The sequence below is a fragment of the Pollachius pollachius genome (genome assembly GCF_949987615.1).
Source record: "Pollachius pollachius genome assembly, contig: SUPER_4_unloc_1, whole genome shotgun sequence".
Taxonomy (NCBI): Eukaryota; Metazoa; Chordata; class Actinopteri; order Gadiformes; family Gadidae; genus Pollachius; species Pollachius pollachius.
In genome coordinates this window covers 160,001-185,441 of record NW_027641692.1, presented here as the reverse complement: position 1 = coordinate 185,441, position 25,441 = coordinate 160,001, and the positions used below count along the sequence as shown (strand labels likewise).

Here is a 25,441-nt window from a genome sequence, read left to right as displayed (position 1 = left end):
GTCGGTTGTAGGTGGAGGTGGAGTCTGAAGCAATAGCGTAACTTCACATGACCCCCCCCCCCCCCTCACATGTCATGTTCAGGAGAACAGTACCAGTGATGATGATGAGGATGAAGAAGGGTCCAGCAGCTCATCATGTCTGGTTCTCCCTCAGATGCCTGTGAACTCACCCTGGACCCCAACACGGCCCACAGAGACCTCTCTCTGTCTGAGGACAACAGGAAGGTGACGGGGGCCGGAGAGGACCAGTCGTATCCGGATCACCCAGAGAGATTTGACTCCCAGCTCCAGGTGTTGGGTAGAGAGGCTCTGACTGGCCGCTGTTACTGGGAGGTAGAGAGGGAAGGACGTGTTGATATAGGAGTGACATACAGAGGAATCACAAGGAGAGGATGGGGTGTTGACAGCGAGCTTGGATGGAACAACAAGTCCTGGATTCTTCATTGTGATGATGGTGGTTACTATGCCCGGTACAACGGTAGCGATACAGTCCTCCCTCCCCCCCCCGCTGGCTCCACCAGAGTAGCAGTGTATCTGGACCGGCCTGCTGGCTCTCTGTCCTTCTACAGAGTGTCCCCAGGTGGAGGAGGGTCCTCTGACACACCTCCACACCTTCTGGTCCTCTTTCACCCAGGAGGACCTCCTCCCTGGGGTCGGGGTATGGGGGGGGAGGGGGTCCTCAGCGTCTCTGTGTCGGTTGTAGAGACACACACACACACACACACACACACACACACACACACACACACACACACACACACACACACACACACACACACACACGAAGGGTGCGTGTGTGTGTGTGTGTGTTTGCATGTGGGGGGGTCTTATTCCGATGAAGTACTTGCCAATGGGGGCTGCTACTTACTACAGGTAACACTTTGCTGATGTCACGCATTATAGTGAAACAGCATGCAATTAATAGTTTAACATATTAACCAAAAATCATAAAACATACGTTTTCTCATTCTCATTTCTGTAGTAGTTAGCTCACATTTTTCTTTCAATCACATAGTATGATGTCAGATTGTTGCATTTTGGATGGATAATCTTTTTGTGAATGTAGTCTAATGCAAGGCTCCATGTTTCATTCAAAGTTGAACAGTATTGTGGATTTCGTTTTATGTAAATATATTTGACATAGCCCTTTCTATAGTATTAATACTGTATGTAAAATAACATTTTGTTTGAATTACCGTTGCATTTTTTATTCATGTGAATGGAGTCTGATGTAAGGCCCCATGTTTAATTTTTAGTTTTAAATTTAGGTTAAATTCATTGATTTAGTATTATGTTAAATTTCACATTGTCTGTAGGGATATAGTCTGGATACTACTATGTAAGATCGTATGTAAGATTACACAATACAGTGTAGTTTGAACAAGGGTAATACATTATTTAAAATAAAGACGACATATAACACATCTTGTTCCATGTGCCCTTTTTTGAATCAGAGCCCCTGCCCCTCAAATGTTCTCTGCACAGCCCTGCCCCCTTCATGGCGGTCAACAGGTGGCTTCCTTCCTCCTTCACAGGTCTTTCATGTTATCCCGCCTCCACCTCCATGACGTCATGGAGGACTCCGAGTCCATCTGCTCCCCCTGCTGGTCGATGGTCATACTGCAGCTCAATCAGGATCCCTGACAATATATTGCTTGAATTTTCCGATGGTAACCTTTCTTTCTGTTTTCTTTTTTAACAATCTGTCTGTCTGTTGTTTTATTGTGTTTGGAGGTTCGTCATCAAGGAATAATCTTTATTTTCGATTTTTACGAGCTGTAGTGGAGGACACGTGACCCTAGGGGGGAGTAAGGAAGCATACAAGTTATTCTTTGAACTTTCATAATGGCGTCATTAAAATTACATTTAGATTAACATCAGACAAGCTCTTAGAAATCATACGTTTCATGATATGATTCAAAGGTATACAGATGCAGTATTGCAAGGTGGTTCAACGACTGTGAAACGAGCCAGTCAACTATTAAGATGCAACTTGGTCTACTGGGAAAAACTACTGAAATATAAATACACACCGTGCATTAGACCCCGTCCACATAGAAACGATTTCTTTGTGAAAACGCAGAATTCTTGTGCGTTTGGGCCGACCGTCCAGGCGGGACTACTAAGAAAACGTCTGTTTATAGATGTTATAGTGCTAGGGAACCACTTTCGTAACTATTAACTCACTTTAGTTTACTACTTATTTGTGCCCATCAGTTTATGTGTCTCCAAGATGAACCGAAAAGTATCTCACACACACACACACACACACACACAATCCTACATCTGTGTGAACTCCTGGGTGTCAGTTTGGTTTGAAATGTGCTGGGGACAGAGACATTCGGAAGTGCATTTTCAGAAGTACTTTTTTCTCTCTTTAGTGCCGGTAATGAAAGGTTCTGAACGACGGCATACCCACGTAGCTAATTACTAAGGAATAAAATGTAGACAAAATCTGGCACGTTTTATGAAGAAAACGTTTCCAAAAAACATCGGACATTTGACCCACTATGTTCTGCTCCATGCATCCAATGGTGACAACGTGACATGACATGGCTAAGCTACCAACTTAAACCAGAGGAGCTAGGAAAGGAAATAAACTGCGTGTTTAAGTTCAGAAGGGCCAAACGTGTGGCTACACACAGCACTACAAAAGTCAAGATTGAAAAAGAAAAATATTTGTTGCACAGCTGAAGCCTATGTAACCTTGTAGACAATTGGGCCCTGTTTATTATAATTATTATTTATTATCATTTACTATCATTATTTTATTTCCATATGATATATACTTATTTCTCGATTTCCCCTTTCTGTACCATTCCCTGCATTCACATATTGTTTACCTGTTGGTTAATTAAGCTGTCCATTAGTGATTGAGTATACTGGAGTCTAATTGGCTGTATCTAATGATGCAGACCTACGATTGGGTAGAGGGAAGTAAGGCCCGCCTTTTCACGTAGCTTCGTCGATGCGCAGCCACACACGAGCAGACGAGAGACAAGCAGCGAAAACTAGTAGAAGTCGTAAAACTAGTATAACTGTAGAAACTGTGTTTATAAAACTATATAAAGCAGTGGAAGTGGAAGTTGAAGGAAACGGAACCGAAGTGAGACCGAATTGATGAGCGTCGGGAGTTTTATTATTTTCGGCGGAGTCTTGGTGAGTTCACAGCGCTAATGCTAACGCTAATCGCTAACCATGCCATGTCTTAACACGAGGCACTGTAGGAAGCATGTGAACCTGACTGTTGTGTATTTTACTTTTGTGGTGTTTTTTATGTTTATCATTTGAGCATGTATGTTCTGTATGCACTTAATTTAATGTTCAGGTGTAGCCTGTAATATGTGTTTATGTTAACAAATGGTTAAGAAGTGAAGTAATGAATAACTAAATATATAACTCATATTTAGTCAAACGATTACATTTAGAATACATTTAATATGGAAAAAAGCTGTGCAGTTAAAGAAGATAATTAATTCATATTACTACTATGTTTTGATATCTATAATGGCCATGAGAGTAATAGCCTGTTCTCATATAGGCTAGGTTTTTTGGAATCCCTTGAAACCGTTGAGAGATTGGATCGAATTCCCCTTGACGAAGGGGTGGCGAGCTAGTGATGAAAACACCTCCTTATCCCAAGGAGTGGATCGGATGACCTGTATGAGAAGCATCACCTCCCATCAGGTGAACACGTTCTGAAGCGCACACGTGACCATTGACTAACTTTTTGACTTACGACCTGACATTTTGACTTGAAGTACATTGAACCAAAGAACACTTGCAAGGATTTTATTTTTTTTTTATTTTATTTTTCCTTATGGACATTCCTCAGCCATTTATTGATGTTTAAAATAAATTGTTTTGAATTGTTCTAATGTTACCGGATATTGATTATTATTGAAAATTGAATATTACTGATTGCACTTGAATCTATTTTATTTTTCTAAAAGCCAATACAATTCATCTAAACGTAATCAATGGCTCCAGTTGATCATTGTGTGTCCTTTTATTCTTCCCTCCGTACGAACCTGGTAACTAGCCCACATCTGAATATATTCTATTGCCCATTGGGGTTACACCTACATCAGGCATTCTGACCAAAACTCATGCACTCCCCCCACAATTGTTCCAGAATTCAAGCAAAGCAAGAATGACCAAAGGTCACTTTGTGTCAATAAGAGACTGACTCCACCGAATATTAATTGCAAGTTAAAACAGCCGACCACTTGAGTTCATCCACAAGTAGATGAACTAACCTGGGCTCTGGGCTTGGTGTGATCTCTATGGTTTATAGGTTCAAGCACAACCACCAGATATGTGACGACAGACTGTAACCTAATGTGTGTGTTTCTGTGTGTGCTTATGTCATCTTTGAATGAAATTAAATACTCACAAGAAACTCAACAAAAATATGAACCCGTAAAGCCTACAAAAAAAGGTGGGCGTGTCCAGCTAGATGTGTGCTGGATAGATCAGTCCACCAGCCCACCCAGTGGACTGTAGCAAACGTTGCTCATCTATCCGCCACACATCTAGGGGGACACGCCCACCTGTGATGTCAGAAGCGGCACATTTTCAAAACGTCTTGTAACGGCTAATCACACTCACACCTGGTGGTATAATACGTCCCCTTTAAATAAACCAGACGGGAAGCTTCCCAATGGCGTGGTCTTTGTTTGGGAGGAAATAGAATTGCAGTGTTGGAATATGATGGCCTTCCATCTTGTTGGTCGTTGTAATCTTTGATTCGTTATATTAGTGCTGATTTGAGCCGACCGTTGGTTTCCCTGCGTCGGTGGGGAGGAGCACGTCTGTTCTCCTTCCTCCCAGCGACTGGAGCCCCAACATGCGGCTCAGTGGAGGAGCCTCCCACGCGGCTCAGTGGAGGAGACGGTGACAACACGGAGGAGACGACAAGCTGCTGATGGTCTGAATTTACTGCCTTCTATCAGGACTGGCAGAGCAGAAAGACAAGATACAAACTATGTGTATGTATATATTTATATAGATATATTTGAATGTGTCCTGTCTGGCTGTGATTTTATGTTTCCTTTTCAATAGCAGATTCCTGCACATGTTAAATATCGTATCTCTGGTGGTCCCGAGGATTAGATAATTCCTGATAATGGACACCTCGTCGGGCATTATCCCTTACATATGATGAACTGTATTTACTGTTTTGTAGCATCTCAATATTATATGTATTCATTGTTACATTGGGACTAATGTTTAAAAACTACTGTTAAAAAAAACTAAAAAACGTATTTTATATCAGTTTAATAATGTGTTTTCGACACGGAAGCGGGATGCGTGAGGGATCATCCCCCAGAGACCGGGACAGGTGTGCTTAGTGAAGGTTTCGTATAATTTCATTAATTAATTAAGGGCGCCACCAGAGGGCACCCCTGACACATTTGCGATCGCCTAGGTCCTTTTTTTTTTCTTCCTCCATGGGCCCCTGACGCCGTCTGGGCCCCGGTGCAATGCACCGGTTGCAACGACGATATTTACGCCACTGCTTATATCCCCGATGCCACGCCCACAATCAGTCTGCGGCGGAAACAAACAGCCTGTTGAGGAGAATCAGGAGCGGAGAAGAGCGCAGCTGCGCAGGTACAATATCTGCCCCGAATGACCTAACTGTGTGTGCATGTCTGTTTGTGCCACCTTGGCTCCTGTCTGAATGGCTGCCTGTTAAGGGTGTTACAAGATAAGAAGGAAGAAACACGCGAAGAATCCAAGACAACAACCCAACACACTGCTGTTGTGTAAACAACTCAATTGCAACAACAAGAAAGAATTCAGTTTAGCTAATTCACTATTTAAATGATGATATTTTTACTGTAATGTATCATTGCAAGAGTCTTTATATTTACTGTTAAATTGCATCCTTTTGTGGGACTACTGCGTGGTTCTAAAAACCGGCCCATATATCATTTCAATCTAAAAACCTGTGTGTACAGGGTGTAACAAGATATCACTGAGTGTGTGTGTGTGTGTGTGTCTGTGTGTGTGTGTGTCTTGGCCCTTATCTAAATACCTGCCATTAAAGGGTGTAAAATGAGGAAGAATAAAAAACACAAGAAGAATCTGACCCAACGAGATTCTCTTGACTAATTTAAGAGAAATGAAGAAAGAAAACCCCCCTGCTATTATAGAATCACAAACCAGTACAGCATGCTAACCCTTACTGAGTACTCTGTGCTCTGAGTACTCTGCAGACTGAATACTCTGCTCTGAGTACTCTACACTCCAAGTACTCTGCACTCTGAGTATCTTGTACTCTGAGTATCTTGTACTCTGAGGTAACTTCTCAGTACTCTGCTCTTCTGAAAAGAGAAATCATCGCTCTATTGCAGGGATGGGCAACTGGCGACCCACGGGCCGCATGCGGCCCGCGGGTCGAATTTGTGCGGCCCGCGAGTTCATTTGTATATATTACTGGTTTTTCAGTCGTCATTTGAACCAAACTGTAATTAATTATGTCAGCCGCTAGATGGCGCTCCCCGAAAATGTAAAGGTATGTAGCCAAGTGGATGGTCTTGGAATTACCACGTCGACCTCACCACCTCTTTTAGCGGGATTTACAAAAAAAAAGAATTTTACAAACATGAGCGCTCAAAAAAGAAAACTAGAAGGAGAAAATCGCGTTTTCCAGCCAAGATGGGAAAAAGATTATCTTTTTACAGATTGCAAAGGAAAACCCATGTGTTTAGTGTGCTTGGAAACAAAATCGGCAATGAAGGATTTTAACTTGAGCCGCCACTACAACGCCACGCACAAAGAAAAGTATGACAAGTACACCGGAGCTGCCAGAGCCGCTATCGTTGCTGATCTCAAGCGAAAAATACACCGTCAGCAAAGCTTTTTTACCAAAGCCACGACCACACAGGAATCGTCACTGAAAGCATCTTATGTTGTTTCCCTTGAGCTTGCTAAAGCAAAGAAGCCCCTGTCAGATGGTGAAATGGTGAAGCGATGTGCAGTTGAGATGGCGAAAGCTTTTGGAGACGACAACATGGCTAAGAACTTTGAAACGGTCTCTCTGTCCCGACGCACAGTGACCAGAAGAATTTTTGGTATTCAAAATCATGTCGAGGGAAAGCTCAGGGAAATCATGAACGACTGCAAGTACTTTTCCTTAGCGCTAGATGAGAGTACAGATGTGATGGATGTAAGCCAGCTCCTCATCTACACACGAGCAGTAAACAGTTCATTTGAAGTGCATGAGGAGTTATTGAAACTGTCTTTGCATGACACTACCAAAGGACAGGACATTTTCAACGCTGTTGAAAGTGTTGTGAGTGAGCACGGAGGCTTTGACAAGCTATCAGCTGTTGTTGCTGACGGTGCGCCATCAATGCAAGGAAGACGCACTGGATTCGCCGGGCTTCTCAGACAGAGTGGCGTTGACTGTCCAATACTGCACTGCATCATACATCAGGTTGGTAACGTTATTTTCAGCTATTGTTATCGGTGATAAATAGGGCTGCCCCCAACTAAAAACTTTCCTAGTCGTTGCCACTTTATTCCGGTTATCGACGAATGGTTTGCGGTGCTGTCAGAGATCGGCGGCGGAGGCAGGCACGGAGCGGCCGGGCAAACGCTTTTACTAATGATCCGTTATTTTCTGACTGAACAGCCTCCTGGAAATTATATTTTATCATTCATAAAATTATAAACTAACGAAACTCGTTAAAGCAAGTCATTTGGTGCTTTAAAAGTCGACTTCTCTTCCCGTCCTTTCTGGTCGACTAACGTTTGTTCGCCTGTGAGGCAGCCCTAATTATCAATGTGTTTGTCTTAGTGAGATTTAAAAATAAATATTGACTACAATGTTGGTGAATCCAATTTATTTTATATTGCAGGAGGCCCTCTGTGCCGAGTCTATGAACTTCAGCCATGTCATGGATTTAGTAACGAAAGTTACCAATCTCATTCGAGGAGGAAACAGGTCTCTTAATCATCGGAAGTTTTTAGCCTTTTTGGATGAAGTGTGCGCTGCGTACGGGGATTTACAGATGCATACGGAGATAAGGTAGATGAGCCGCGGGAAATGCTTGGAGAGGTTTTTTGCGCTGCCCTCTGAAATCCCTGTATTTCTCGAGGAGAGCATACGATGTGACACCAGTGCGTACTGCAGTCAACTCAGGGACACTGATTTTCTCTGTGACATGGCCTTCCTTGCAGACATCACATCTCCTCTCAATCGCCTGAATTTGCAGTTGCAGGGAAGAGGCCAAACTGTGTCGGATCTGTATGCACACATGAACGCGTATAATGCTAAACTAGCCTTGGTTAAAGAAGGCTTCCAATCCGACCGTCCGAATTTGGCACACTTCCCCTCATGTGAAGAGATGCGCAAAGATGCTCCCGAATGCGAGGAAACCATGCAAACCAAGTACAAAGCAGAAATCGAAAAACTGCAGCAGCAGTTTAAGAGCCGCTTCCAAGACTTCTACGCCATGCAGCCACGCATCGCGTTGTTCACTGACCCACTCTCTGCTGCTGTCAGCGAGCAGCCCCCTGAGCTGCAGCTTGAACTGTGCGAACAACAGGCAGACCCGTTTTTCCAAGCAATTTTTGGAGACTGCTACCAGAGTCCCGATTTCCAATCCTCAGGGATTTTGCACTTTCGATGGCCAGCATGTTTGGGAGCACTTACATCTGCGAGAGCAACTTCTCAATGATGAAGCACATCAAGTCCAAAGAACGAAACCGACTGACCGATGAGACACTCTTCCAGCTCATGCAGATTGGATGCACCAATATTGAGATTGACATTCAGTCTATTGTGCGCCAGCAGGAGAGGCCACAAGTGTCTCATTAAGACAGGATTTTACAGAGGTAACAATTTTAGAAATATCATTTGAAAAGAAAAGAATTGCCCTATTAGAGATAGATATGTTTTGGTTTTTGCAGCAATATTAGATAATTGTTTGAGACCCCATTGCACTGAAATAATATATTCAAAGAATGTGGATTTTTTCTTTATGTGTAAAGTTCACAACTCACCCATGGTGAAATGTTGATTTTTCTTATGAAAATATAAATGTTATTGTTGGAATATGGATTGTTCTTAAAAAATAAATATGCAAATTGAAATGTTAGCCCACTAGTGAGCCTTGTTTGGGTCATGTGTTCCTGACTGAAAGAGCCAAATTGTCTGTAATGTTTGAAAATTGGTAACAGAGGCAGAGGAGGCCTTTTCTACTTGATGTGCTTCTATTCAAGACATTATCGGTCTCTATTGATAACATGGTATCTGTGTTCCTGTTGGTTCTGCTGTAGAGAAGCAGCTGACTCAGTGACTGAGAGTCTGTACAGGCTGGTTGAACCATCGAGTGTCTCTTGGTTTTTCTCTGAGCTTCTACGCATCACAGCTCCCTGTCCAAAGTTCATATTTGAATAAAGTTATTATTTTTGGATCAGCTGCTTTTGCATGTTAGTCTGGGAGGAGTATGAACTGGTCCGACTGGTTGGTTCATCATTTCCTTGTTATGAGTCGGTTTGGTGTGGCTCACTTCATCACAGCAGGAAGACGACTAAGGTACTGTAGTCCCCTTTGATCCTTGATAGATCAAAAATATAAATAACTTTGAATGTCATCAATAGGGTGAGGGTTAGCTTCCTGTAAAACCACATGGTTAAAAATGTTATTCAATGTATGGATGCATTGCTATTTGTCAAAATTAATATAGAATTTCTTTGAAGATTCCTGCTCTGTAGAATGCTACCTGTTAGACTGTGGACATTGGGTATCGAACCCAGAACCTTCTAGCCTGGAGTCAAGCGTCAGGTTGAGGTTATACTGACTGTTTCCTCTGATTTCGGATTTGTTCTTAATCACAAGTGTCTTGTGGTGACTTTAAAGGTAGTTAGGACAGAATGGACAGTTGTTATATTGGTAGTGCGGTATTATGATTACAATATTTAGACAGTAAGACGGCCATCTTGGTTAGTGAAGGTGTTTAGACGTCATCTTGTACTGGGTCTTGTTCTCTGTGGGCCTGCATCATTCGGCAGTAGTGTAGGTCTACTCTATATCTGAGAGCATCACTCGTGTGAGAGGGACATGACCTCGAGGGGAATTAACACTGCCGCCACCGCCTCAACACATAGGTCACTGGTGACTGGTTCGTGTTCTTCAGCTCAGCCAATCCCACTGACATCCTCTCACCAGCAAGTAGTGCTGTGGTGCACCTTTTCGAGCGTTTCAAAATGGAGCTTGTGTCAAATCATTTGGTTTACTACTACCAAGACGTTTAAATGGTTCACTTACACTTGAAGCTAAATGTTCCACTTTAATACAGCTGGAGTTGATTGAAGCACAGACTGCAGCAGAGTAGACCGTTTGCGATATTTTAAAGCAGGGGTGTCAAATTCAAACTTACTGAGGGCCATGTGGAGGGCTGTGAATTAAACCAGGGGCCAGACAGTTTTTCCATGTGCGTGGGTAATTCTTATCAGCATAACTGATTAATAAAGCAAAATAGTATTTATCAAGTGCTGAACAATGTTTTGTAGTGATAACTGCACAATTAAATAAACCAGATTTGCATCACAGTACTTTTGTCTTTAACAAAACAAAAAAGATATTTTTTACCAGCAAAACTGATTACAAAAGGAAAATAGTATTTATCAAATGCTGAACTATTTTTTGCATAAAATAACTTCTCAATTAAACAAAACACACTTGCTATTTAGTTAAACTCTTACCAGACACTCTGCACCTTTTCTTAGAAATGATCTCGTCTATTCTAAGCTTAATGTCATTTGCTATGGCCACTTTCAATATCGAGACCAGATGCTGGTCTATGAGGCGGGATCTGTGGGATGTCTTGTTCAGTTCATTACGGAGAACATCTGTTCGCACGAGTAGGTGCTTCCAAACAGACATGATGCGTGCAGCCTGAAGGCGACCTGTGGCATTGATTCAGGGAGTAGAGGTGCAAACTCAGCAGCCCCAACTGACTGGTACTGGGTCTTTGGAGCACCGTTACATTGCAATTCAATGAGTTCCAACTGCAAGTGCTCAGGTGCAGTGTCAACATCAATTGCAAATGGATTTGCGAACAGATAAAGGTTGAATTTCTGTGATTCAAAATCAGCAAATCTCCTGCTGAATTCCGATTTGAGTGTGTTCAGTTTGTCAGCATACACTTTGGTCGGGAATGGGATGGTGACTGTGTCGATGACTGACTGGAAAGTAGGAAAATGAGCCAAGTTGCCTTGGCGCATCTGGCCCTTCCATAGACCCAGTTTCATTTGAAACGCCTTTACTGAGTCTCGCATTTCAGTGATCAGCTGCTTTCGACCCTGGAGTTTTACATTCAGGGCATTGAGGTGCTCCGTTACGTCACACATAAACGCCAAGTCGCTCAGCCACTTTCCATCCTCAAGCTCGGGGATGACCTTTTGTTTGCCTTCCATGAAACGAGCGATCTCAACGCGGGTATCATAAAATCTTTGCAACACTTTCCCCCGACTCAACCAGCGCACCTCCGTGTGGTATGGCACATCTTCGTAGTTTTCCTCCTCTAAAAGTGCCCTTAAATGCCGGTGATTCAATCCCCGTGAACGAATAAAGTTCACCGTTTTGGTTACAACTGTCATTACATGTCCCATGCCCAACACCTTTCCACAGAGGGCTTCCTGGTGGATGATGCAGCGGTAGGCTGTCAAGTTTCCTCCCGTGTGCCCCATCTTCTCTCGAACCAAACCAACCAAACCACGGACCTCCCCGCACATCGCAGGTGCACCATCCGTTGTCAGCCCAACATGTTTATTCCACTGCAATTCTGTTTGGTTGATGCACCGTTCCACTTGTGTGAAAATGTCCTGTCCAGTAGTTGTCCCGTAAATCGATTTTAAATCCAAAAGTTCCTCAGTGACGGAAAACTGAGCATCCACCCCCCGGATGAATATTGAATTCTGGGCAGTGTCCGTCCTGTCTGTACTCTCATCTGCAGCCAACGAATACGAAACAAATTCCTTGGCTTTAGTTTTTAGCCGGATCTGTAGGTCGGAGGCCAGCTCATCCACCCGATTAGCCACGGTATTTCGGGAGAGGCTGATATCTGCAAATGCCTGCTTCTTGTCGGGGCATACAACATCGCATACCTTTTCAATGCAATTTTTTATAAACTCTCCCTCTGTGAACGGCTTGCATGCTCTTGCTATTTCCTCCGCTATTATAAAGCTTGCCTTCACAGCTCCCTCAGACTGACTGTTGATGTGAGTAAACATGTTTTGCTGTTGTTGAAGGTTGCATTTTAATTCTTTGACTTTTTGCAGCTGCTGTTCCATGTCCATGTTTCCATAATGCTCATGCTTCGTTTCAAAATGCCTCTGAAGGTTATACTCTTTGAAAACTGCCAATGCCTCTTGACATACGAGACACATTGTCTTTTTTTTTTAATTCACAAAATAAATATTCTGTTTCCCATCTTCCTTGAAATTGTCGATATTCATTGTCCACTTTTCTTTTTGGGCCATTGTTTATGCTAGCTAGCTAACTTTGGAAAGGCAGATAGCATTTACGTTGTTTGTATTCTCTCTGCGTGAGAGTGAGAGTGTAGCGCGGGAGTGGAGCATGGCGGCGGAGCGCTGCAGCGCCTCCTGTGTTTCAATGTTGTATTGTCATGGACGTAAGTTTAAACACCAGCGCACGGGCCACATTAGATTGATTGTCAGAATTTATTGGCGGGCCTGGTTAAAAGTCGTGGATGGGCATGTCTGGCCCGCGGGCCTTGATATTGACATATGTGTTTTAAAGGGTAGGATGTTAAATGTGGCAAAGGCGAAGATCTGTGTGTGTGTGTGTGTGTGTGTGTGTGTGTGTGTGTGTGTGTGTGTCTTGGCCCTTATCTGAATACCTGCCAGCAAAGGGTGTAACATGAGGAAGAAAAAAAAGACAAAAAGAATCCAACCCAACGAGATTCTCTTGAAGACTCATTTAAGAGAAATGAATAAAGGAAATCCCCCTGCTATTATAGAATCACAAGCCAGTACAGCATGCTAACCCTTACTGAGTACTCTGTACTCTGAGTACTCTGCAGACTGAGTACTCTGAGTACACTGCACTCTAAGTACTCTGTACTCTGAGTATCTTGTACTATGAGGAAGCTCTACTCAGTACTCTTCTATTCCTAAAAGAGAAATCATCCATCTATTGTATAGATTCTACTGATTCATACGTTCACATGGAGGCAAATGTCTTCAAAGGATGGAGGGGGATTGTACATGGAGGTGTTCAGCAGAAACAGGGCAGAGGAGGCCTTTTCTACTTGATGTGCTTCTATTCAAGACATTACCGGTCTCTTTATTGATAACATGGTATCTGTGTTCCTGTTGGTTCTGCTGTAGAGAAGCAGCTGACTCAGTGACTGAGTGTCTCTACAGGCTGGTTGAACCATCAAGTGTCTCTTGGTTTTTCTCTGAGATTCTACGCATCACAGCTCCCTGTCCAAAGTTCATATTTGAATAAAGTTATTATTCTTGGATCAGCAGCCTTAGCATGTTAGTCTGGGAGGAGTATGAACTGGGAGGGGAACTGGTCCGACTGGTAGGGTGACCAGATGTCCCGCTTTGTGCGGGACAGTCCCGCATTTCCATGACTTTGAACGCGTCCCGCAAATTGAGACGTTGTCCCGCATTGTTATTGACAGTCAGACTCGATTTCTTTTTTTTTTTGGAAATGCGTGATTTATCATCTAGCATTTATCAAATAGCTGCGTGCGGAGACAGCAGGGCTGTCATCAGGGAGCGGGCGGGGTGTTTGATCATGTCAATGAAACTTGGTCTCGGACGCAGGTTTAGGGCACGCCCACCACCAAGAAGCAATGCAAGGGCGATCCTAGTCAATCGCCTAGGGCGGCAAATGCGTTGAAGGCGCCCTCTGGTGGCGGCCTTAATTAATTATGAAATATAGGGTTAGGGTTATTTCGCTTGTTTTATTTCGCTAAATAAGCGAAATAAAACACGTTTATCAAATATGTTTTTAAATAGAACGGACAAGGGGGGAACGGGGGATTATCTGTTATTGCGGACTGAAACCCCCACTGAAGGTCCCAGGTCGCCTCCTCTCCCCCCCCCACTTTGTCCCGCATTGTCCCGCACAAACGTAGTCTTTGTCCCATTTCTGGTGAATTGGGATCTGTTAGACTGTCAGCATTGGGGATCGAACCGTGAACCTTCCAGCCTGGAGTCAAGCGTCAGGTTGAGGTTATACTGTTTCCTCTGATTTAGGATTTGTTCTTAATCACAAGTGTGTTATGGTGACTTTAAAGGTAGTTAGGACAGAATGGACAGTTGTTATATTTGTAGTGAGGTATTATGATTATAATATTTAGACAGTCAGACGGTCATCTTGGTTAGTGAAGGTGTTTAGACGTCATCTTGTACTGGGTCTTGTTCTCTGTGGGCCTGCATCATTCGGCAGTAGTGTAGGTCTACTCTATATCTGAGAGCATAACTCGTGTGAGAGGGACATGACCTCGAGGGCAGTGGCGTTTCTACATTAGGGGCAGGTGGGGCAGTGCCCCACCAGACCCACGAGATGACGCTGTTGAGCAGAAGGCTCAATCCATTCCTACTTCGTGGCAAACTATATATATATTTTTATATGCAAAGTAGCATACATATTTGTGTGAATAAACTTGACTCACAAGCATTATTGCCTTGTTTTGTAGTAATTTGATTCGTGTGTTCTACTGCCTGTGTGCTTGCTTGAATGAACGTTATGTCTGTATTTCCGTTTCCTGTTTCCGGAGGGGCAAAGACCCACGCTGCCCCACCGTTACCATAGAAACACCAATGAGCGCGAACCACACCGGCCAAAGTTAACATTGAGGCTAGGGGCAATTTCAAATTTGCCCCTAGACGTTAACTGCGTAATCTACGTATTCTACGTAATGTAGACTGGGATAATGCGAAACCCGCGAGAACTCTACCCCGAGACTAAGCAAAAAAAACATACAGTGAGAGTGAGATCAGGAGTTACAGGAGATTTACAGAAGAGTTCGCTATCGGTAGATTTTACACAATTTTGAAAGAGTTTTTTAATTAATGAATACCAATGAATAACGTAGATTATTTGGTGAGGGTACAATTCAGCACATTGCCGCAGGAAGAAAAATTAGAAATAAAACGTTTGGGACCACACAGACCAGACGACTTCATTCTGAACCAGCCTGGTGAGAAAACGAACCGAAATTTCAAGATGGAGTGGTTTGAAACAAAGACATGGCTAACTGCGAGCACAACAAAAAGAGCACTGTTTTGCTTTCCATGCCTTCTTTTTGGAAATACCACTAACGCAGACTCAGTTTGGACCACTGATGGCTTTAAAGACCTGAAGCATCTGCCGGAAAGAACGGTAAAGCATGAAAGTAGCAAAGCTCATATCAATTGCGCCATGAAATTGGGACTATTGGGACGGGTCAACATCATGGCACAGCTGGACAGTGCTTATCAGCGGAGCATTTTAGAGCACAACAAGCAGGCGGAGGAAAACCAATATGTACTGGGGAGACTGATATCGTGCCTAAAGCTGTGTGGGAAGTGTGAACTGGGTCTGCGTGGTCACGATGAGTCAGCCGACTCTGTAAACCCAGGCATTTTTAGGTGCATTTTTGAAACGATGTGCGAGGGCGACACCAGGCTGAGACGTCACTACGATTCGGAGCCTACGTTCAAGGGGACATCAAGCACCATTCAGAACAAACTCCTGGATTGCATGTTTGAGGTCTACAGGTTTGAGATGGCCAAGCAATTGCGGGACACCCAGTTTGTAGCTGTCCAGGCGGATGAGACCACTGATGCCTCATGCAAATCGCAAATGGTCATAGTCCTGAGATACATGGTGGACAGCAGCGTCACAGAGCGGTTTCTTGAGTTCATTGAAGTGAAGGACAAAACTGCCATTGGCCTTTCTACTGCTATGAAACATGTCCTCGACCCACTGGGACTGACTGACAAGCTCATAGCCCAAACCTATGACGGGGCAGCGGTTATGCGTGGCAGTGTAGGCGGCGTGCAAGTACTTATTAAGGAAAGCTACAAAAACGCAATATTTGTACATTGCTACGCACACCAGCTGAACCCAACTCTGCAGCAAGTATGTGCATCCAGGATCAGTGAGCTGAAGGTGTTCTTTGCTGATCTGTCTGGATTTGCCACGTTCTTCTCCACCTCACCGAAAAGAACGGCTGCTCTGGCAGAGACATCGGACAGGCGGATCCCGCGGCCACCCGGCACCCGATGGAATTTTAAAAGCAGGACCGTGAATGTGGTATGGGAAACTCGCGAAGATATACTGGAGTGTCTGGATAACATTCGCACTAAACCAGGATGGGACAAGGTGTCCATCAGCGAGGCATTCGGCCTCTCCATCCACCTGCGGGACCGTACGTTTCTCCAGCTGCTGGAGTTCTTTGCCAGAGTTATGCCAGAAGTGGATATTTTGTATGGCATACTACAGAAAAGAGAGATTGACGCATCTGGGGTGAATCGTGCAGTGGAGAATTTCAAAGTGCACGTGAAAGAAATCAGAGAGAAAGCAGATGAGATTAGTAACCAAGCCAGTGAGGAGCCAGGCACATCAAAGCGCAGGAAAACAAATACGCCTGCCGTGATCAAGGAGGCCTGTGATACGATGATTGCGCAAGTGGAGGACCGGTTCTCACAGAGTGACCATCTTATTGCCGCACAACTGGTGGACTGCACACTGTTCCCAAAGTTTGTTAAGTCATTCCCGGAGGCCCAACTCGCCTGTGCTATCAAGCTCTGGCCCACAGCTCTGATGAACGAGGGGAAGCTGCAAACTGAGCTGACTCTTTTTTACGGACACACTGAGCTGCACACAGGGAAATCTGCACTGTTGCTGTTCAAGGCCATTCACGACAACAACCTGCAAGAGGCCTTGTCTGAAACCTGCACTCTACTCAGCATCATCATCACAACCCCCATGACGTCTGCGGAGTCTGAGAGGAACTTTTCAACGCTGAAAAGGATAAAGACTTTCACTAGGAACACGATGGGACAGAAGAGACTGAACGCCCTCTCCATGCTTTCTATTGAAAACACCTTCATTAATGGACTGCTGGATTTTAACGACAAAGTTATCGAGAGGTTTGCTCAAGCAAAGAACCGTTGAGCCAACTTCCTTTTTAAGTGATCGGCATTGGTGAGTATAAATTATGGAAGTTATTGAAGCTATGTGTCTGTCTAATTGTTTTACTTTAATGCTATATTATAGTGCGTACCATGTTGAAGCTCTGAGATTCTTTGGAACGAATAGTGCGTTTAAAATATAATGCAATATTATTATTATTATAGGCAACATCTTTGTGTCTTACTGAGCGCTAAAGCATGTGAAATGTATTTGAAATAGGATGTCTGCTCCCTGCTGGCACTCAAAATGCAGCCCATAGTATACCTGACTGGTCTATATACGTAGGCCTACTGTTATAATAATCAGCTACCTCTATTTTTGTGACGTAATATGACGTCATATAAATTTGCCCCACCAGAAATTTCAGGCTAAAATCGCCACTGCTCGAGGGGAATTAACACTGCCGCCACCGCCTCAACACATAGGTCACTGGTGACTGGTTCGTGTTCTTCAGCTCAGCCAATCCCACTGACATCCTCTCACCAGCAGGTGGTGCTGTGGTGCACCGTTTTGAGCGTTTCAAAATGGAGCTTGTGTCAAATCATTTGGTTTACTACTACCAAGACGTTTAAATGGTTCACTTACACTTAAGCTAAACGTTCTACTTTACTACAGCTGGAGTTGATTGAATCACAGACTGCAGCAGAGTAGACCTTTTGCAATATTTTAAAGGGTAGGATGTTAAACGTGGCAAAGACGAAGATTTGTGTGTGTGTGTGTGTGTGCGTGTGTGTGTGTGTGTGTGTGTGTGTGTGTCTTGCCCCTTATCTGAATACCTGCCAGCAAAGGGTGTAACATGAGGAAGGAAAAAAGACAATAAGAATCCAACCCAACGAGATTCTCTTGAAGACTCATTTAAGAGAAATTGATAAAGAAAATCCCCCTGCTATTATAGCATCAAACGCCAGTACAACATGCTAACCCTTACTGAGTACTCTGTACTCTGAATACTCTTCACTCTGAGTACTCTGTACTGTGAGTTCTCTGCACTCTGAGTACTCTGCACTCTGAGTATCTTGTACTCTGAGTATCTTGTAATCTTGTAATATGATATTTTAGTATAGTTACGCCATTAAAAATGTTTATGTGAACACTTTTAGAGAGAAATGTGCATTTTACTTTCATAATCTTCGCTCTGTGAATGTGAAGGAAGTTTGCGAAGAATATTTCAGTTCTCGACAGAAATATAATAACATGGTTGCTATGATGGTTGCTATGATGGTTGCTATTATGTTATTTTATGTAACCGTGTAATGATGTTATTTTATTTAACAACTTGAATGGGAGCCAGGAGGTGTCTTGCTTCGCCCTGAAGGAAAAAAATAAAATACTTTCACAGTCGGAAGTCGGGAAAGCCCATGAAGTGTTCGGAGCGTTCCACAGCATTGAGAAGAGCCGTGTAATATATATATATATGGAAGGTCAAATGCTCAGATACAGATCTTTTTATAACGATAATTTAATAAAGCTATGGTCTACTTATAATATAATTAAATAGTTGTTTATTTATATATATATATAATCCATATTTTAATATTTAATTGATTAAATACAAAAACGGCTTTAAGCATGTGACATGCCTACGTTTTTTTGGGCTTTTCTTTTCAATGGCCCTGCTTCAACGTCACGTGACTCTCATGGTTGCTATGGAGCGGTGAAGCAACGCCCCTTCCGGTAGAGCCCATGGGACCTATGAGATCGTAAAATATGAATGGGTTTCAATGGAGAGAAATTAATTATTTTCTGGTCCCAGTCTTTATATGCCCCAGATTACACAATGACAAAGACTATAAGTCTCGTATGTGACGTCACGCTCCCTGCGACTGGCGTGGACAAGAACGACAATCTCCCCATCGGCATAACTAAAACTCTCCACATGCCCCGACTTATAATGGTTTTCACCTCTTTCGATGCTTTTATCCTCCCCTTGGAAATAAGCGGTGAAGTGGAGCAGAGAGGTCGCCATGTCTGTACCACAGTTCCAAGTGCGGGTGCTGACGTATATCATTCGCGTCGAGAGCAGCGAAGAGCTGTAGTTCACAAAGCGGCCTCAAACAAAACCTAACGTTATCAAACTTCTTCACGAAAATGTTTAGTTTCCTTTGCATGAAAAATGATCATTTTACCAATTACCACTTGTTGTTGAGTGGCAATGACGCTGCGATCCACGCAGACTGCCAAGGTTTAGTTCAGTGCTGAGTTAAAGCGCGACTGTATTGCGGCGCCGGTGTGATCGATCTATTAGGAAACTAGAGATGACTCGTTCGCGAACGAATCAGTTCGAATGAACGAATCGTTAAGACGAACGAACTGAACTGGTTCCTCTCTCTCGTTCGTCTAGTTCGTCTCGTTCGCCTCGTTCGTCTCGTTCGTTCTCAGACTCGACTCCTCCCAGACCCACTAGTCGCTGACTCACTGACAGTTCGTTCACTCACTGTGTGAGTGGTGAGGAGGGACCGACAGAGAGACGTCACGACTCACGAGAGCCAGCCAATCGTATGCTGTTCTAGGACTGAGTCTAGGACGCTCTCGTTGAATTTTAGCCAATGAGAGGCAGAAATCAACCGATTTCTTGGGAAAAAAAACAAATAGGTTTAGTGAGCGAGTGTACGATAATACGATTAAATATCAGTGAAATGGTAAATGCATGTTGTCTTTGTATTTTCTGTGTCATGCCAGATTAATAAAATATTTGAATGTCTCGTCAATTTGTCTCATTCTTTCATGGTTCGTTCTGCCGCACGCGACCCGGCCGGGACCCCCACCATGGGGGATCTTGATCGATTCTTGAGTGGGGGTGGCCAATGCCATCTTCACAAGAGTGTTGTTACTGTTAACCCAATAATAGTCAAATATGCCCAGAATAAACACAACTGTACATAAATTACTTTTAAACTCCATCATTGCTAAATCAAGTCTATTATCTTGCTGATATGTTAAACATCCGATATTCAACTACACCCCCCCACCCCCCGTTTGGTTTGTCTAAGCCAAACTTCACCTTGAATTGGGGGAAGGGGGCATTTTGATCCATAACCTATTAATTTAAGGACATGTTATTATGCATACATTAAATAAAGCTGCTGAATAACTCAAAGGCCATTAAATACAGATGCTAACATATTTAACCAGACGCAATGTTGTATTTGCTAGTTTCACACATTTATTAACACCCATCAACCCCCCCCCACCCCCACCAGTTGGTTGGTCTGTGTTGAACTGTAACTTGATCTCTGAACTGTAACTTTCTCTCGACTCGAGTCTTGACCTTCACCTGCAAAGATAAGGAAAGATATCAGATCAACAAGCGATGACAGGACGAAAGAAGAGCGCTGTGTGGACTTATTTTACAACAATTGTGGGTTCAATAGGTACCTGTAATATTTGCAAGTCAAAGATTTCATTTAAAGGAGGGTCCACTGCCAATTTGCACCGGCACATCAAGACAAGGCACCCTGGGGTCCGGCTTTGCGAGGTGAGGAGAGAGCGGTCGTCACACAGCTGACAATTTGTCTGAACATCTGCTGAGGATCACGCGGGAGTGGGAGATCCAGGACAAGGTGGTCGCCTGCGTTACCGATGGAGCGTCCAACATCACCCTGGCGATTCAGAAGTGTCGATGGAAACACCTGCATTGTTTCGCCCATACGCTCAATTTGATTGTCAAGGGGGGGTTAAAAAAGCTGGCCGAAACCGTGGAAAAGGTCAAACATATAGTTGACCACTTCCATCGAAGCTCCTTGTCGGCAGAGAAGCTAAGGGCCACCCTCCTACAAATGGGTCTGCCAGACCTGAAGGTTCTGCAGGATTGTCCCACCCGGTGGAACTCAACCTTCTACATGCTGAAGCGTTTTATTAAGCTGAGGGATGCAATCAGCACCACCCTGGCTTTGGTGATTCCAGCAGTGACCACCTTGACCCATGAGGAGTGGGAGGCCATTGAAGAGGCATGCGAGGTTCTGCAGCCATATGACGAGGTGACAGTGGAGAAGGGTATGTATTTAATTTATTTATTTATTTAGTTTATGCAATTACATTTATTGGGGCATAATAAATGACATGACATATATTGCATGACAATACATGGTAAATAAATAGATAAATGTATTTCAATAAATAGATACATGTTCAATAGATAAAAACATGGTCAATGAATAGATAAAAACATGGTCAATAAATAGATATACATAGTATTTAAATAAATAGATGAATACATGGTAAATAAATAGAGTAACAAATTCTTAAATATTTTATTTCAAACACATTTAAAAAAGGTTCCACATAACAAAGATGACCCACTGTAACTGTGTCCTTTCTGTGTCCTATCTGTAGCTACATGTCTGCCTCCAAAATAATTCTTTTGGCACAGGGTCTGCAGAGGCTCATTGCAAATCACCTGAGGACCGGCCGCTTCAAGCAGCCTATGGTGGTGTCCCTTTTGACAGCACTGAGCGCTGAGATGGCCAAGCGTTTCCACAGGATTGAGTTCAACTCCTTGCTGTCTGAATCCTCAGTCCTTGACCCCAGATTCAAGAGGAAGACTTTCTCTGATGACCAGGCAGCTACCGAGGTCTTCCAAAGGCTCACAAATGCTGCCACACAGGCGACCATCTCCAATCCATCCCAGCAGGAAGTTCTGGTGGAACAAGGAGCTGCGGGGGGACAACCCACAGAGGAGAGCATGATCTGGGGTGACTTTGACGAGCAGGTCTCAGGGCTCGTCAGTCACATCAGTGCAGGTGCGGAAGCGACCCTCAAGATCCGGTCCTTCCTGCAAGAGGCACTGATCCCTAGGTCCTCCAACCCGCTGACCTGGTGGAAAAGTAGATCGTTGATCTATCCGCGGCTCACTCAGCTGATGATGGAGAGATTGTGTGTGGTCGCCACGTCAGTGCCATCTGAACGCGTGTCCAGCAAAATGGGGCTGATCATTTCGGAGAGGCGCAGCCGTCTGTCTCCCTCCAAGGCGCAACAAGTGATGTTCCTGAATGCAAACCTGAAGTGAACATTCAGGCTTCTCCAGTTTCCCAGAGGTTCCTGGGTTTTCTTTCTGCCATCACTGTTGGTCAAAGAACCAAAATGTTAAATGGCAATGTTCAGTTTTATTTATTTTTCTATGTTTGTGTGTGTGTGAATTATTTAATTATTTCATTATTTAGATATTATTAAAACATTTCTTTGTTCAAATCTATTTGATCTCAGAATGATTTCATAGTCAAAAAGAGATGTTAAAGTCTGTGTGTTCCACAGTTGACACAGTAGCTCATTCAGTGTTGAGGGATAGGCCTATTGTAGCCTAAGGTTCAAAAGGAAAACTCAAATGTATTATATTGGCTTTGATAAAATAATACACATACACATACTATTACGTTCTAAATAGGGTAACTAACTTGTAACCTTATCGAATTAAATTTCCAAAGTAACCTTCCCATACTGGAGCTGAATAAATGGCACACACTGTTGCATGCACTGCACCAGGAGTAGGTTATATATTAGTTATTACTACTTATTTAGCTTCAACGATACACAAAGTCAACATAATTGGAACGTCCATGTAGGCCTACGCAGCAGCAATACGCGCAGTTGATGCCGCATGATATGCCGCATGGCATATCATTAACTATCGTATTATCTCTGAGGTAAAGTAAAACGTCAGGTGGTTACATCGTTTTCACCAAGAACTACATTTTCTGCAATAGGCCTACAGCTGGGCATTTACTTGTCGAGTAGCCTGGTCTTAATACATTTTGGGGTTAGGGTTGACGCATTGTTCCTTTATCTCTGGTAATTTTCCATATATAAAATGAACGATATTGACTCACCTTTCATGATAGTCAGCAGCTGACGTACTGGGCCTGGGCAACAACATCCCGATCCTGAACATGAAGTTCTCCTACTCAGCTGAAAGGAATTGAGTTGTAATGTTGTTATGTTGATGGCTGACTTCCACGATCGTTTGAGAGTCTGAGTCTGACTGACTCAGCTGAGAACCGTGCATTCCATGATTCCATTCACCGCTACCGGAAACTCGACTGAACGAACGAACGAGGGAGGAGCTGAGTCCTACTGACTCAAAAAACCGTAGATGACTCGATTCACTGCTACCGGAAACTCGACTGAACGAACGAACGAACGAACGATTCGCGAACGACTCCTCTTGGCGAACTGAATCACGCGAACTGGTTCGCGGAAACAAATCAATAAATCCATCTCTATAGGAAACACAACCCACTTGAGTTCCCATGAAAACACTCTGCTTTGATCAGAAAACTAAAACACTGGTTTGTACTTTTAAGTTTTAAGAGCATGTGAAAAAATGCACTATTCTGGATGACCCAGAGAAGAATATTGAAAAGTTGATTTGTAGTTGGGATGTGCATTTCCGGCAAAAATACTATTCAATATTCCTGAATAGACTGGTACTGGTCCGGGTCCTGGTCCTGGACCAGGATCTGGACCTGATCCTGATCCGGGTCCCGGATCACGGCACAATCCAAGTCCAGGTCCCGGGATTGGTCCGGGTCCGGGTCCTGGTCCTGGTCCGGGTCCGGGTCCTGGTCCATGTCTTGGTCCTGGTCCGGGTCCTGGTCCTGGTCGGGTTCCCGGTCCGGACCAGAGGTTCTGCTGTAACCCAGTGGACTGGTGGATCAGAGGTTCTGCCATGAGTTGGCAGTGATGTGTGTGTGTGTGTGTGTGTGTGTGTGTGTGTGTGTGTGTGTGTGTGTGTGTGTGTGTGTGTGTTGCCAAACTGTTTTCCCTGGAAACACGTGACACGTGCTGAGGGGGGCGGCTCCTCTGGGGATGGTAAATGTGTCCGTGTATCGCTTATCAATTAAAGACAGACTTTACTGCAGAGAATACAAAGTTAGTTCATGTTTCACTGCTTTTCTGACCCGTGTGGTAAATTGAACACTGCGTTCAATATTCAAGTGATTCGTTTGTCTTGATGCTACTCCAAATTAAGAGGACGAGACAGAATCCCTTTCAATGTGCTGAAATTTAAAAATGTAAATATTTGTGCGTATTGACTGGTTATTTACAGTTTTATAGATCCACCTAGAAGCCTGTAGCTGGACTGTACCACTTTCACGGGGGGGTTCCTGTGAATCTGGACTCGATTCCTATGACTTAAACCACCGCCATGGAGGGAGAGAAATGGACTTGTTGGTCATAAGAGGATACCCTATCGATGTGTTGAGCTTCACCAGTTGATTTATATGGAATCTGTGGTTCAGTAAAGTGACGGAATTCAGACTTCGTTCCAGTGGAGAAATTGTTCTAACGTTCTTTACATTTTGATTGTACCACAATGCATTATTATGCATCTTTTTGTGTTGCCTCTATTCTGTATCTTTTTGTGTTGTAGTTTAAGCACAGTTACAGTCCCCAAGGTGTTTAATTCTCATCTCTCAGTTCTCATCTGCTGTACACATCTGTACTGTAGTGAGGGCAGTGTGGTTATGTTGTGGGGTTCATATTGACGGTCTATGACGTCCATAATGCTTTAGTGTGACACAGTCACAATGATCTTCTCTCTCAATAAACAGCTGAAGTTCAAAAGGCAATTGAAGTGATGGATGAGTTGTGTTTGTGTCCAGGTCTCCAGTCTACTATGGATGAGGAGAGAGAGGAGGGGGGTTCTACCTCTAAGACCGCTCTGTCTGGGGAACATGGCCGCCGGAGCAAAGCTCAGAGGTAAGGAGAGGATCTCTCTCTCTGTGACTGTTGTCCAGCAGTAAGGCTCCCCTGATATGAACAGGGTTCTGTCTTTGTTCTCTACTGTGTTTGGTCTGCATGACTGCTGTCTGTGGTCAAGAGTGACAGTTAAACATTGACCTCCATTTGGTCATTGTTTGTTCTTAAGAGAAGGTAACGATAACATGCTTAAATTAGACTATGACCTTGACAAAGTTTGTTACGTCAGAGTTGATCAAACAGATTTATAATTTTGTGATTCTAGTTCAAAGCATTAGGGTACTCAGAGTAAAAACACATCAGTAAAAAGGTAGAATATTTATTATTTATTAATTAAAATAATACTTATTTTAAGTATTATTTAAGGAAGCTGGAAACAAGTGAAATGCTCTCACCTTAAAACAGCCTTGTAAGAAGAATTATCTTGTCAGTGTGAAAACTGCAGTGTGATTAAAAGGTGTGTGTGTGTGTGTGTGTGTGTGTGTGTGTGTGTGTGTGTGTGTGTGTGTGTGTGTGTGTGTGTGTGTGTGTGTGTGTGTGTGTGTGTGTTGAAGCCCAGAGCAGCAG

The 25,441-nt window shown here is 43.6% G+C and overlaps 2 protein-coding genes across 4 annotated transcripts in view; both read left to right on the top strand.

Moving 5' to 3' along the window:
- LOC307075424 (uncharacterized protein) overlaps window positions 1-25,441 on the top strand; it is a 218,095-nt gene that overhangs the window by 95,136 nt on the left and 97,518 nt on the right. The window contains exon 39 of one of the 2 annotated variants that reach the window (XM_079759126.1): window positions 673-718. The exons of the other annotated variant lie outside the window; for it this stretch is intronic. Coding sequence (XP_079615252.1) covers window positions 673-703 — 31 coding nt within the window. The 3' untranslated portion in view covers window positions 704-718. Of the gene's footprint in view, window positions 1-672; window positions 719-25,441 lie in introns of those variants that run through there. 2 annotated transcript variants of the gene reach the window in all.
- LOC307075425 (NACHT, LRR and PYD domains-containing protein 3-like) overlaps window positions 9,546-25,441 on the top strand; it is a 57,925-nt gene continuing 42,029 nt past the window's right edge. The window contains exons 1-2 of one of the 2 annotated variants that reach the window (XM_079759128.1): window positions 9,546-24,874; window positions 25,429-25,441. The exon at window positions 25,429-25,441 is cut by the window's right edge and continues 104 nt beyond it. In XM_079759128.1, the coding sequence (XP_079615254.1) occupies window positions 24,753-24,874; window positions 25,429-25,441 (135 nt within the window). In that variant the 5' untranslated portion in view covers window positions 9,546-24,752. The remainder of the gene's footprint in view (window positions 24,875-25,428) is intronic. The other variant, XM_079759127.1, reaches the window with a different exon arrangement.